The sequence below is a fragment of the Gymnogyps californianus genome, chromosome 3, assembly GCF_018139145.2.
Source record: "Gymnogyps californianus isolate 813 chromosome 3, ASM1813914v2, whole genome shotgun sequence".
Classification (NCBI taxonomy): domain Eukaryota; kingdom Metazoa; phylum Chordata; class Aves; order Accipitriformes; family Cathartidae; genus Gymnogyps; species Gymnogyps californianus.
The window spans coordinates 76264895-76280963 of record NC_059473.1 but is presented as its reverse complement, the minus strand read 5'-3'; the positions used below and the strand labels follow the sequence as shown (position 1 = coordinate 76280963).

The 16069-nt window shown below is 38.6% G+C and overlaps 1 protein-coding gene across 2 annotated transcripts in view; it reads right to left on the bottom strand.

Moving 5' to 3' along the window:
• CDK19 (cyclin dependent kinase 19) overlaps nucleotides 1-16069 on the bottom strand; it is a 134025-nt gene that overhangs the window by 59252 nt on the left and 58704 nt on the right. For both annotated transcript variants that reach the window (XM_050893534.1, XM_050893535.1), the window contains exon 4: nucleotides 10263-10403. In XM_050893534.1, the coding sequence (XP_050749491.1) occupies nucleotides 10263-10403 (141 nt within the window). The remainder of the gene's footprint in view (nucleotides 1-10262; nucleotides 10404-16069) is intronic.

Here is a 16069-nt window from a genome sequence, read left to right as displayed (position 1 = left end):
TTTACATGAAATTCAGAAAAAAAACAAGTATAAGACTACCATAATCCTCCCTAAAGATGAATTTGAAGACCTAATGCCCAGTTTCTGAGAGGACCACTTCACACAGTGGTCACTTCACAGACTGTATAAAGGATTTCCTTTGTTTTCTTTAACTGACATAACTGTGGTATTTGGTCTTACAGCTACAGTAAGGCTGATGATTTCTGAAACATTAGCCAGAGAGCAGAAAGGATGCAGGCTGGAGAAGACAAAGAGGCCCTGAGATAAGCCAGCAGTGAAACACCAGCTGGTCAGTCATTTTCTGCAGCAGAGCCAGTTTCTTTGACAAGGTTCACACATAACAAAACTGAGGAATAAACTAACATCCTTTGCTAGTCACTGCAGCTTCCTGGATCAGTGATCAAAGATGCTTAACTTAAATGCAAGACAATCTGCAACGTTATTGCAACATCTTAGTAGAACAGTAATAACTACAGTATGCCTTCAAATGAAGAGAAATGCACAAGAGAAAGTGCAAGATGGCAAGCAACATGAAGAACAAATGCAGCGTTTTCATTTTTCGTGATTATATGTTGTTACATTAGTTGTCTTCATTGATTTTAATATACTACTTTTAAGCTTCATTAATTTCTATTACTGTAATATGAACACGTCAACAACGTGGTGCCAACCTTTGCAGCCTTATTAAGAAGGGGCAATGAGTCCAAAAAGAAATTATCTGATAGACACACTTGTAGCCAATCCCATTATCCCAAGGGCACTTTCTCCAACAGAAAAAAGTGGTAAGACTTTTACAAAAGAAAAACTTTTAAAAGCTTATTCTAAACTTTGCATTTTTCCATTTAGAACGCAAACCCCAGTTTGCTCACTCCAAATGGTCAGCTGCACCAGTAAGCTAAATACATCATGTATTTACTAGAAACCTTCATACAGCAGATGGTATCTGAATTGGGATAATTAGAAAAGATGACATTTTCCTTCTGTTTTTTCTGCATCAGGAAAAAACCAAATAAATTCTAGAATTACTTTAATACTTTTGCTTCCTTCTCGCCCTTTTTCCACCTCAGGAAAAGAGATACGAGGCTCACAGGAACCATAGGTCATCTGTTGACTTTAGCAGCAAAAACGCAGCTAAAAACATTAAATCAGTCCCTTTGTTTCTTCTGACTCATCTGAATTTATATCCAGTCAGGGTTTTATGGGCATAAGCTTGTTTCAGAACCTGAGGTAAAACATTTTTCTTCAATTTTTTTTTTTTTTTTTTTTTTACAGTTAAACTTAATCTATAAACATCTTCTTAATATTCTTGCCACAAACCAAAAGGTATGCATTAGTCAGTCTCGGAAAAATTGCTGTTTCCATGTACTCAACAGAGGTAATACTCTGTGCACGTCTTTGTACACCTTTCTAAATCACGTGAAGATTAGTTTTTACAACTGAAGGAGAAAAGCAAAGTTCTGAGTAATGAGAAATGCACCATTTTCTAGTAGGTGCCCCTCAATATATACTTAATACTTACACAGAAAAAGAAAAAAAGAGAAAAGCATATGCTGATAAAACTCAGTTTGCTATTCAGCATGTAAAATTTCTGGTTCATTTATCTATCTAGAAGCATGTATCCATATAGATACATGTATAAGCACCCACATACTGTTGTTCCTCAGCAGTAAATAAAAAAGCGTATCCTCTCTCTAAACAGACAGAAAAGAGGAAAAATGTGTTAACCTTTCAGCTAATAAATTCAAATCACTTTCTAAAGTCATCATGGAGTCTAACCTCTCAAAATACATAGGTTTAGCTTGCATTTCCTTTCTTTTGGGAAATCTGCATCTGAGTATGATCATTCATAAGGTTCTTTGACACTGTCGAAAGTCCCCTTCACCCCAAAGAGATCATGCAGATGGAATAATAAAGGATTAAGAGGCCCAAATCCATACACAGCTAGGGAAGAACGTGAGTCGGGAATGCGTGCCCGTACACATTCGTGCACCCTTCTCGTGCACACACACACACGATGACACAGAATGGTGGGGATTACAATTAGAGTGTTTTTAAGAAGTTTAAAGAAACTGGCAGACAGGTTGACTCGTTATTTATTTATAGGAGGCATGTGCGTGCCCAAATGGGTGAACAGGGCCAAGAAGCTTTTCAAGCCAGTGCAAAATTACTGGCAGAAGGCAGGACCCAACAGTTCTGCATTCCTGCACAGCAGCTGCTTGTCAAGAGAGGGATGCATGAACCTACGTCTAAATTTACTTTTGATATCAGCACATAAAAATCCTTTTTTAGAATTGCTGGTGCTGGGAGTTTCCCGCAGTCGTCATTTCACATTTTATCTTTCAAACCCACAGTTCACTTGCCTAGCAAAATGCAAGTGGGACATTTAAAAACCACTTCAGCTCTGCTGCTTTTTAGGTAACTTTTCTAATTATTTATTGGCCTGGAAAATCTTCTTGGAAGGGCACAGGGAGGAATAGGAGGGAGTAATTAAATACTATAAACTAGTAATAATAAGCACTGAGCGACTCTTCTCATTTCTCAAAGGCTTTGACATGAAAGCAGAAGTAAAAAGTCAGTATCCACTTAAAATTTTAAGAAATTTTCTGGTGCCTTCATACAACATGCAATTTATTTTAATTCTTAGTCTTTGTTAATACTCCCAGCTCATTAGAAGAAGAGTATCAAACAACAAAAAAAGTTAACTACATAAACCACACATACTATACTGCTTTCACTCAAAGATTTCATAGCACATAAAGGACTAAGCTACAAATTAGACCATAAATAGCTAACAGATTGGGAAACAGAGGCAAAGGCAGGTTAAGTGAGTTGTGTAACGTGGCAGCAAAGTTCCAGAGCAGAGTCCAGGTACAGGTCCATGGTAAGAGACTGCAGATTTACATACTGGCTAGAGGAGGATTACTATGAGAAAATGACTGTTTTTTTAATTAATCCCTGAAGTAAGAGTCAACCAGTCAACTAAAAATCTGAAAACCGTTGGAGCTTTACTGAATTTAATATAATTGAATTACTGAAAATTTACTAAAATGTTGGTATTCTATACAAACATCGTGACGGATCTCATTCTCTCTTTTAAAATACTCATTCTGAATAAATAAATGTATTTTTTTAAATCACAAATTATCAGAGTTAGAGGATGAAACACTAATTAGTTTTTTCTAACTAAAAATTTTTCTAACTAAAATTTCTGAATAGGCTGTGCCTTTGAGGGAGACAGAAGTTCCCAATTCCCACAGAAACTCATCTGTCTGGCCCCTTCAGTTTGGGCTTTCCCTTTCTGCTTTACTTCTGACAGGAGAAAACCCCGTCTCCAGATGGCTATGGTTTCCAGACAACCCTGAGAGAGAACAACTACCGCATTGTCCGCTCCACGAGAGATGCGGAGCTGGAGCGCCAGAGAAGACAGCTTGCCCTGAGCGCAACCATGGCCAGCTGGAGCCGGCACCCGTCACCACACGGGCATCTCTTGGCTCTGCTAAAGATTTACCCTTGGAAAGATACTGGGTTTACTGTTACTGCAGCAGCTGGATATTCAGGGGACCTGTTAAGAAGCCTGAATCTGGGAGCTCACATGTCTGATCATCCTAAATGCTGTCTATAGACACTCGCTATATAAACAGACACGCGGAGTCAAAATTATATCAAACCTCAGCTGTCTGCTATGTCCTTCCACCAAAAATGCTCAGATTAGCACTCCATAAATTCTGCAGGTGGCAGAAGTGCACGGACACTCCATAATCCACCCCAGGAAGAAATACAAACTCACTACCTTAAGCACGCAATGAAAAAAGCTTCTGCTAATACAGACGACATAGTGAAGCAAACTACAGAACTCATACATTATCTTCTCCTGCTTTAAGAGACAAGGGGGTGGTAATAAAAAAGCTGGAGATAGGAAACCAGTGGCAAAATCTTCGCCACAGTTGGATTCCTCCTCCCTACCACCCCCTAGTGAAATTAGAGTGAGAAGGTTTATTTGGAGAGAAAGGGTTACACTGAGAAAACCACACACGGACATGGAAGCTCCACCAGCTTAGCCCACTCGGCAGCTGAAGTGTCAAGGAAAGGCCAGCTCTAGTAAGATTTGGGCCTGACTGGAACGATGAGATGGGACATCACAAAAATCCTGAGAAAAGCGAGTCTTGGCTATCAGTGAGGGAAAGCGATGCACGGTGTTGCAGGGCATGTACACAGAGATAGCTGGAAGACATAACTGCAGAAAGACTTTTGTTGGCTCTTCTTGGTCTCTCCCTTAGCTGTGTCTTCCGGGGGGGGGGGGGGGGGGGGGGGGGGGGGGGGGGGGGGGGGAATCCATCTTTGCTTCAGTTTCCCACTGAGATTCCTTTTACTTGTTTTTCTTTCCCATCTTCTACTTCTATCCAGCATCTCTTAGTAATATAGGCCACAAACTCAATTACTATCTCCACTCTGTTGTTGTGCCTATCAGCTTCAAAACTCTAAAACATTTGCTGTCTTTCTAAGTGACAAAAACAATTCCTAAGTTTTCACTACAACCACTTTTCTTCACTGAATACCACCATAAGAGCTGTCCTGCAGTATATAAGGACCTTACATCCAGAATTTGCTTCAGGATTTAGTCACTTGGTTGCAGAAGTCTGCCACATTACCACCCATTCTCTTCTACAGCAGAAGAAGGAAAAGTACCCTTTCCTTGCAACCACTGTTCACATTTGCTTTAAATGCCAAAGAAGGTGTATTTATACTGACATCTGAGACTGTAAACTGGAGGACCTGAGAAACATGCTCACTCTGCTTTCTGCCATTGGCAAAAATATTATTTCACACAACTGTAACTAGACTCTTCAAAAAACACAACTCAAAACACCAAATCTTAGATTTCTTATGTTGAGAAATTTCAGGTGCTCATTTTATTCTTACTAGCCAAAAGCTAGGCACCAACAAATCTACAGGTACAAAAATGGTTAAGTAGGAGGAGAATTACAGATTATATACTTAACACTGCCAGCGGAATAGGACAATGTCACTGAAAACGGAAGTCTACCCTTTCCTTATGACCCATCCTTGTCCACTTGGCTCCCACACATACATCCGTCTTGCCCATATATCCACCTTAAATAAGCATTTGCGTAATTGTGTGCTGAACCAGATCAGGGAATGAACTTGCATACAGATCAATCTCTTCTTCGTGGGTCTAATTTTAACTCATGTTAGTTTGCCAATCCCCAGCCTGGAAGAGGAGGAGGAGCATGGTGGAGCAGAGAGGAGTAGAGGCAGCAGGGCCTCCTTCTGCATCAACAGTAAGTTATGCATCCAAACCTGCCCAGGGAGCAACCTCGTCTAGAATCTACCCTCTGTCTCACTTACATTTTAGACACCTAAATCTTTTTCTAAACAGAATAATACAAATTAATTATTGAGTGAAAAGGAATTTTTTTTTTAATCTCTGCAATTTAAGACTCGTGGACACCTTTGCTCCATCAGAACATATTAACTCTGCCCTCTGCATGTAAATCAAAATTGTGAGTTCAAACGTGTGTCAAACACTGAGTATTTTCACCTCTGTCACTGTTGCTCCATCTAAAAGACTTTTGCTGTAAGCTAATCTCTAATTTGTAAAACGACATACACGGTCAATTTAAACATTCTAAAGCTGTAGAGGGGCAACATAAGAGAAACTGAGAAATTCTTAGTCAACAAATATTTAAAATTATAATAAAAACACTTTAGGAACTTGGCTCATTTTACAAAGTTAGTTTATATGACTATTGCAATGAGCAAGTTTCCAATTTCAGAATGCTGAAAGCAACCATTTAACGCAATCCGGGGGGGGGGGAGTGCATTTCTCTGGTGAGTTTGATTTCCAACATTCATTTTTCATCCAGTAGTTTTAATAACATTAAGCAGTATTCCAAAGAAATGTTCAAGGACGTAAGTGGAATCTTAAATGAATTCCTCAATACGGTTTCTGTGCACTTCAAACATCTCACAGATAATACCTCCCTCCAGGAAAATACATCCTATTACAAATAGAAATTGCTTTTATCAAGTTCTAAAGGAAATGGTTTCTGCCTGCTTTTGTCCTTAAGCAACTAACATCAACTACAGAAGGGTTATTAGCACAGAGAAAGTGCCAAAATCCTTTCTGTTGCTAACATGAACGCGCACTGTGAACAGTGTAGGGAAGATCTCAATTTTTAGACGTCTCTGCAAAGTAAGGCCTTTGCTGAACATTCCTGTAGAATCTAAATAATTCACATTTGGGGGAGGAGGGGACAAAAATATCATAATACGCTGAAATACTGTACTCCCCATGCTGCATCTTCTAACTTGCTATTGACTCAAGGTATGGAGCACAATTTTAGATCTCCTTCAAGTGGACAGTCCACAGTGTATACAGAGCACTTTAAAAAAACCAAAGGCTTAGTACCAAAAGGTTCTTTCTCTAATATCTATCTATATTAACCTCTCGTTCATCATGAAATGCCCCAGTAGCTAGCAGAGCCAGCAAAGCCTCCCTCCTCTCACGCATGGCTTTCAGGAACGCTGCTATGTTGAAAAGGCAAAATAATCGTTGTCCAACAACATGCAATCCAACAACAAAATCCCACTCCAAATGGCTTGATAGGAGAACAAATGTATGGATTTTTATAGACTTACGACAACTCCAAGGTGTATAAACTGACACAATGCTATTCAAAGAAATCAAAACTCTAATGCTCCTGTCCCATATTCTGTACTGGTTGAATCTTGCTGTAAAGAAAGTTACTGCTGAATATTTTTTAACTGACAGAAATTAACAACTTAGCACCTTTCAGCTACCTTCAGGATAAGAAAGCCAGAAACAAAATAACCCCAATATTACAAGAAATTGTAAGATACACTACACTAAATTATTTGCATATTTCTAGAAGTATGAGTGTGAGTGTATTTGGTGTTATAATTTGCCTCAGTTTGGGCACTTTCCTAAATTTGGACTTGTGTTGGGAGAGTTTAAGCTGACATAAGTCTTATATCAGAAGAGATTCAAGGTACACATAAAAGTTATACTGATTTATAACCACAACAGAACTTAATCTTTTAAAAACACTTGCACTTTCATCTAAGAACTAAAAAGATGCATTTTAACAATAAAACAATCTGATCTAATGGCAGATGATGCTAGAACAACCTGTTGAGCTTTCTGCCACCACCTCTAGCCTCACGGTTCTTCTGCGCCAGCTCCCACATATGCATACACTCCCAGTGAGATTCCTCAGGGAGCTAATCCTGCAGAAAATGAGCTCTGCAGGAGAAGAGTGAATACTTTCTGCGGGTTTAACTCCCTGAATGAGCTCACCATGAGTCAGGTGAGCATCACCTGCCAGGCCATTAAAATGGGTGGCAATGCCTAGTGGTAGTGAAGAGGGGAACGAGACTGTCTCCTTGTGGTAGAAACTACCCATTAGCTCAGCCCAAGGACAGGACATGTATTGCAAGTCTGCAAGTTCACGTTGTTCACCAGTTTTATTACTCTGTCATGCTTTTGCTGGCTACAGCTGATCTTAATAACTTAAGAGTAACAATTTTAAGGTATCTAAAAATATGGATCCATTGAGAACCAGGGGTTTTTAAAAAAGCACATTTGGTATTCTAGCTGCTTTAAAAACTCTTTAAGACAGTACCAAATTAAGATTTAAACAATGTTCTTCAAATACCTCCAAGCAACTACTCTCTCAAATACCTAGCCTCCCGTGTTTCTGGTTTTTTCATTGCAACATTTGTTAAATAAATTCTAAAGGTCATTTCCATGGCTCAGGAGAATTTGACTAATATTATGATAAATATTCTTGGAGAATCTAATTTAAAAAAAAAAAGCAATGAAATAAGCATAACATGACTTTTATGGATGTCACCATCTTTGGTCTACATCCAAATGCATGCTAAAAATAGTAAGAACAGAGTTATATTAAACCAGGAAAGTACAAGGTGTCTTGATGCAAAATTTGGTTTACATAAAATAGAAAAATATTTTTCCAGCAGATATAAATTAAAACAGCTAAGAGAAAAAACACCAGACAAACTGCTCCCCATATTAAGAAGACATTCAAGAGTTGGTATTTATGTACTATGCAAGAAACTGATCCCAGTGACATCATGCCTGAGGTACTGTTCTTAGAAGCAAAAATCACAGGTATGGGCATATGAATAAAAATTAGAGATATAAAAAATTTTTGGTTAACTGAGAATTTAAATTGGTTACTAAATGATTACATTAACTCCTAATTTCAAGAGCAGACAGGACACATCCAAAATAACATCAGTGTTTTCTTACTGTGTTCAAGATACAAAATAACCATTTGAAATACCTGAATTCTTCAGAAATCCGCAATAATTTTTAAAAAGGCAAAAGATTCTGAATACACCTTTAAATCAGTGTACCAAAGCAATTTTTTAAATGGTTTCCTTTCTCTCACTGAGATATCCCAGAATCCATTAGCTTAAATTTATTCGCATACCTAGAACACATTAAGACTCACAAATTTCTGTTCTTCTCCCTTCTCAGTTATGCCAACATCAGCCAAGCACTATCATTCCAGAGCCATGAAAAATAGTTGTCTTTTACATAACAGCAACCATTACCTCCCAAAGTTCCAAGAAAAAAAAGACAGAGACATTAAGCACCAGCTTTGCTGCAACTCATCAACAACAGATAAGACCTGTAAAGCAGCGGCACTAGTCACGCAAAACACCTGGTGCTGCAGGCTGGAAATAGCAACACTGGCAATAAAATTCTCGAGGGTATTTGTTATTATTATCTTAGATACCGTCTTTTATTTCCTATCAAGATATTAAGTTCATGTATGGCATTTGAGTGTATATATATTTAATAGTTCCATGAACACATTCACTTCCCTTAAACATAGCTGAATATAGACTTTTCAGGTGTTCCTTCTCAAGCTGTATCTAATTACATCTCAGCACTCTGCCAAAACAACAGCTGTCTCCTTAGGAAAGTAATAATTGTAGCATGAAAACCAGGGTTGTACTTGCTTCCTGCTTTTGCTCATGGCTACTATTCCAAAGGCGGGGGGGGGAACCCACACAAACCCACGAATATACTAACATCTGGAATTTAACAGAAAAACTGACAATAAATACCAAGGAACGAGGTGGAAAAAATGATTCATACCAAAACCTGAAACCCCACTTCTGGCCACTGTTATTAGGTATTATGACAAAAATTAAATAAAATTTATTTCAGAAGATGTCTGTGACTTCTACTCCAGGCCTGCCTTCGTTTATTCATATCTTTTAAGAAAACATTTGCTCTACATCCAAAAATTAATCCAAGCCCCTATTTACTATTAAATACTCAAAAACAATCTATGTCTCACAAAACTCAATTAGTGATTGTAAGTTTCTGGACATGCATCCCTATTTTGACATACTGGGGCAACTACGAAGAATAACCAAATAAAAGCAGTGGCTTTATACGCAGGATTACACTACCTTTCTTACCATACCTACTACTGATGCTACAATAGCATAATTATTAGAACAGATTTGGCATATTAACCATCATATTGTTTGTCTCATGCCAAAAATTCTAGTTACAATGCAAGTGGCAGCAAGCACTATATCCATATTAGTACTCTCCTTTTTGCAACCCTTGGTAGGACTTCACTCAAGTATGAGAAGTGGTGGGAAACTTTAAGGGGAAAAGGGTAACTAAGACAAGGCAACTGGCTGCCCTTGTAATTTGCAGTCAACTTAAAGAGCCACTTCAGGTCATGAGAAATTTCAAGATGACAACTCTTTCATAGTTCTCTTCCCACGGTCAGAAAAAATACCACATGGAAAAGAAATACTCCATGAAAAGACTACTCTTTCACTAGCTTTTATGGTAACTTGCACGTAAGCCAAACAATGTACACGGGTATCAATCACTTTCCTACTTAAATGCCTTTTCAAAGTCGTGTACAAACTTATAAGAATGTTCAACCAACATATATCAGCTGGCTCATGTACTGTTTTCGGATATTGATATCTGCAATCCTTTTACCGGATCTAGCATCATTGTCTGAGCTCAGATGACTCAGATAAAGACAATGTGAAAACATAGTTTGTTTTCATGTTTGAAGTCTCCATTGGTCTCCTGCAACAATAACAGGAAGAGCTGTACAGATCGATACACAAGATTACTAATAGGGACTTTTCTTCTCCTACCCAACAACACGCACGTGAAACTTTCTTAACCAGGTGATACATGCAACACTTACCAGATCTCTGTGAAGCACCCAGTTTGCGTGGAGGTAATGGATTCCATCGAGGATCTGGTAGAGTAGGGATTTAACCATAGATCTTGGCAACTGCATGGGCTTTTTATTTGCTTTTGAGGCACGGTGAAACTTGATAATATGCTAGAAATAAAACAAGTAGAAACATGAAGCATGTTGGATAAGTAGAAAGGGTTTTTGTTGTGTTGGTTTTTTTAAACTATTAACACTAAATAATGGAATGAAATACAAAGTTTGTTGAACTTTGCAATTAAAAGTAATAGTGATGTGCTCACAATTTTCTTAAATTGTTTTTATACTCTGAGTTGCTTTAAACAAAAACAGCTGTCAAGCTTTTGTTAATATCTAAAGACTGGCTACTTACCTTACATTCTCCTCCCTCCCTCCTCCCCATTTGGGATCCTCTTATCCTCAGCTGCTAGAGCAGAATCTTCCAAACCAGCAGTATCTACCAGAAAGAGGACCACACTCTATGCTTTCACAGCTTCCCTCCTCCTCTCCAAAAACACCCAGGACAGAGTGCTTGCAACTACTTTACTGTTCCCCTCTAAATCAGAATCCCCGTAGAGAGATATTAAATAAATATTTAAATAAATATTTAAAGGGGGGTGACACAGACGACTCCAAAAACCCCACACCACCACATTAGGGTGAGATCATGCTCAAAACCATCTAAAAATGGTTATATTCTCGCTTCTGAGTTTTGGCTGCATACTTCATTGATGATGACAAGCTAGTGGCTCTTGGATTACAGAAGTCAGTCAGCCCACTAGAGGACAAATACCACTTGAAAATATGGAATGCAGAAAGAGACCCCAGCATTAGTCAGTTGAAGGAATGAAAAAAAGATCACAAAAAGATTGCTGAGAGATCATGAAATATTCATAAACTAATTAATATGTATTGTAAGATCAATGTGGAGATGATGGGTTAGGTTTGGTTTTGCTACCTCTTACAAGAAAAAGCGGGGTGAGGCCCTTCTACCTTTTCAATCCTCAAACAAGGTGGGGATATGCAAGGCACAAACCCAATCTTAACATATTGCCATTCAGCAAACATAAACCCATTCATTCAGATTAAAAAAAAAAATTTCCTTTTTGAAGGCGATTCAAAGAAGCATCTCAAATAACAAAATAGTTTTCAATTATGTGCTTTTTGAGAGACAGAAATAATAAAGGCAGTTTGCATTTTTACTGAAAGCAATTCAAAATGCTAATCTGTAGAGTGACAAGACTACTAATTACCCACTTCTTTAAATAGGATCTGTCTAGTTCAAGATCATCCCCCTCCTCAGGTTAAAGAGGGGTAACCAATGGCTGTGCTTTCATTGGACCTCTGCTCCCTCCACCACCACCCCCCGCCAAGGCTGTTACTACTGTTCCCAATGAAAATGCTAACGGGTTAACGTTTCCTGGTTGTAAATGCTACCTCTGGCTGTCACCAGTACTTTAGCCACTGTCAAACTGTGCTTAGCAAAGGTGTAGACAATATTGTTTAAAGGGAAATAAAAAAAGGCAAAAACCCCCAAATAAATCAGAACAGCCGCCTGCTTACTCCCTATCAACAGCAATGTTCCCACTGAGCCTTCCACTACTACATGTACAACAGCGATGGCTGTGTATAAAAGAAATCTACAGGATTATCAGTTTTTAATATATAAAGGAGGATCAGTAAACAAAACAAGCTCTTAGTACCTGATCCTTTAATTGTGCGATCACTCTGAAAACTATAATGGAAAGCCTTAAAGGATCATTTCCTTCGAAAAGCTTTTTCTTGTCATGTCACAAGAAGATTCTGTGTCAAAACTTCAACTGGGACTCCCTGCCTTCCAGTACCACACAATGCTCACCAGATAATGACCTTCATGTGTAATTACAATATGATTTATAAAGCAGTAATGATACCATAAACTCCCAAATTGATATCTTTATTAATACACGGTATGAAAAAAAATACAGGAGCACCAACAGGCAAGGTCACAACACAAAGACCCATAAACCCAGCCCAGCCCTTTTTCAAGGTGCACGTAATCACTAAAAGGGATTTCTATATCCATTTAAAAACTGACTAGTATCCACAAAAAACATTATTCCTTATAACAAAGGTATATAGGAAATGAAACTGTAAAAGGGTCTCATGGGACAGAATGGGACACAACTAACCACGGATGCGTTGAGGAGGAACACTCTGCCTCTGGCCCTACCACAGCCCCTCTGGTACCTCTGGAGGAAGGGAGTGCGACAGCACCAGGCTGGTGCCCTCTTGATTTCTGCCCCTGCCCTCCTGTGTGGCTCCCCGGTTCCTTCCAACGGATTGGGAACCCTGCCAAAGGTTTTGTCCCATGAGAAACCAAAGGATTGAGCAGACATTTAAAGCAATGCGAGAATCTGTTTAGGAACAAGACACTATCAGTCAAGCAGCTACTACTATGCCAGGGCCATCCACTAGATCAGCAAAGCAAGGCTTACACAAGGGTAGAGGGGAAGGTTTTTCTGCAGTGAGTCAAAACAGCAGCATCCCGCTTTCTTCCTCTCATTCCACAGGAACGCCTAGCTGAACTTTTGAGGCAGATAATCTGCCCTTGCACTGAGCTTTAGATATGCAAGTTACCTCTAAACCAGAGCTAGCATAACTAAATCAGCACAACGCTAAGTTACCCAGTCAGACTTGCCAGCTGAGGCTCACCACCACACTTAGCGAAGCCAGCACACGCTCCAGAAGGCAGCAGAGCTCACTCTTGTCTGCCTCTGAAATACCATGTAGACACATTCTAAATCATCTTGCTCTGATGCTTGCTTGTCCCAGTCAGAAAGGCTAAGAAAGCAAGCTCCTTTCTTGAAAGAGTTATTGAATTGCAGAAGTGAATTAAAACTGATAGTTTTGCTTTAAGCTAACAATATCACCATTAGATAAAATTAGGTTTCCTACAAAAGCAAATAAAAATTATTGTTGCCAACTTACTCTACAGAAGTTTATATTCGTCAAAACGCAAACTTCACCCCATCACAGTTCAGATTAGAGAACTGAACAAAAATTAAACTAAAAACATACTGCAGGGCCAAATAGTACAGGGAACTGAAAAGCTGAATTTGCCCCATGACATTGGAATGAATCCACAGTGCTTGTGACCAAGTCCTAATCTCAAGAGTTTTGTAAAAAAAAAAGTAGTTAATCCAATTTCTTGTATGCAACTAGCCATATGAAGAAAGACCAACACACATAACCAACACTAAACAGCAATTTTAATGGCACTGTCCAGCTAAGAAACAGAAGGGCAAATAGGTGCTATTGCTGAACAGCATCTCTTCTACTGGAGGCAGCAAGCCCAAGCTTTTTCTTATTTCTTTATATTTTCAGAAATATATCTATATGGCCCTACCACTGTTGTGGGAAAATATTCCTCAAATTACAATAAATAAATAAAAAAGAGCATCAAAACAGAAATAAATGAATGGTCATAACAATTTGACAAAAGTTTTGGAGATCGGGCAGATCAGGTGTACAGTAAGCTCCAAAGCAAAGGATGCCATATCAATACAACTATGCTAAAGGAATCTTTTAACTTGAGCAATTTTGCTGACTTCAGCTATGGCAGGGAGATGTGCTCTTTCCGTGTCAAAACATTTAAGATTTAATTGTTTAAATCCAAGACCTCAGGTGTAGAGCACAAACTAGGATGTTCTTTATACATAACTGCACTATGCAAGTGGATGAGGCATTCTCTACTAGCTTCAGTTCCTGAACAGTCCCAAAGTGCAGCCTCAAGTACAGCATATAACAGCCATAATCTTAGACCTAATAAGGGTATGGAATAATTTACAGGAATTATAGGAATTGTAACCTGCATTTCCCACTCCCCAGATGACTGCCCTAACCGCTAGGCTGCAAAACCACACTCTTCCTTTCTCTCATTCAATAGATCTTTTTGCAGAATAGCACAGCATCAAGACTGTCCTGTGAGTTGGGAGTATAGATTTGAATCCTGACAGGTATGAAGGACATTCTGCATCTCTCTCCGGGAACCAGAAGGTGTGCTTGGACATTGCAGCTTCTAACCTTTAGGTATGCTCAAGTTCTTTGCTGAATCTTACCCCTGATGGATAACCACTAAGAACAAAACATGAAGACTTCCACAATCCAGTCAAGTCAGAGAGGCATGTTTGTAGCAAGACGACAAGCAGACAGAGGGTCAAACAGCTTCAGCATTCTCCACATCTTTTTTCACTGTCACTCCTTAAAGATAACTTAATTCCCGTATTCTGACAGACCACCTGGCCACAAAAGCTGGAAAATACCCAGACACATTCAGCAAAAGTTTAGGGAAGCCTTAATTGTCAGTGCACACTATACCAGTCGCATGCTGCGGAACAGAAACCCATCCACAATGTTATCCAGCCATAATTTCATTTTAATTAGTTCATTAGAACACTGCAGATGCAAGCTCTCCTTCTGATATATCTAAAATGCTTCAAAACAAAAGAATGCATGTCATACGAGGTAAATGAAACTCCAAGCAATTTTCATATCTATTCAGCAAAAGTAGCCAAGTCGCTTTCCCTTTCTGTGCATCTGTATTTTCAGATTCCTAAATCTTAAAAACATGCTGCCACTGATTGGATTCCAAAAATGCTGAGAGCCAATTAGGTATTCACTTTTGAAAATAAACATAATGTAAAAATATTTATATTGCTTTTACATATTTTGTTTTAAATTTAAACAAGGCATCGACTTTGTGGCACTGGCTTCAAGTCTATATTCTAAATTAAATTAATACTTCACTGACCAACATTAAAGTATACATTTATTAACATTCTAGAAAAGTAATGAAGCTTCCAGAGGCTTGCTATAATTTGCTGTCTGCAATCTCTGGGACTATTGGTTTTATTTACTAACTGATTATTCTCGATTTTCAACTTCAAAAAACATAATAAAATTGAGAGGAAAAACGGATAAGCTGGCTTATTTCAGTAAGACCATTTTAGCTTTCACAAAGGCAAGACCATATAAACGATAGTAGATAAAGAAGTGAAACAGAGCTAAGCATTTGGAAAGAAAATACAGTGGTGACTCATGAAACAATATTCAATCTAGCAGTTCATCTGCCTTCTATGTTACCTACTGTGTTGAAATTGGTTTGAAAACTGGCTGATGAGGAACTATGTACATTTTCCAAATCCTCCACCATAAACAAAGTAAACATAATGCATGACAATATAGAGCAAACTCATTTAGTTTGTTTCATGAAAACCCCTAGTATTTACCCAGCAGTTAAACGAGCATTCAAAAGATCCTAATTTTAGCCTGCTTCCAAGGAGGTCAAGCTGATGCAAACAAACTCGCTCTGTGTTTGTGTCATCCCATTCCCGATTCTGAGAATTGCTGTTCAGTATGACAGAGGTTAAAACAAACAAACAAGTCAGACCTGGAAAGTTTTCACGGAAGTAAGAAGCCAACTAAAGGAGAGATTTTATGCATGTCTGACTAAATGAAGTTACAGTGTGAGCTCCCATCTCAACAGACATGAGATGATCCATAGACCTCAAGACACAACCCTCTAGAGAACCTGACTACTTGAGTTCTACTGCTTAAGGCAATGCTTGTTTCAAAATTACATGCATCTCCATCAAACTGAAATGCAATCATGTCAACACAGATGCTGCTCCCTGCTGAAGTAAATTGTCTGTTTGCTCCCCACTGTTTTGCTTTTTTTAGCAAAAACCCTTCGTTCTATCCAATCGCTAATCCAGCCTTTGAGAATAAAACAGAATTATGTCAATGCGCCAGTAAAA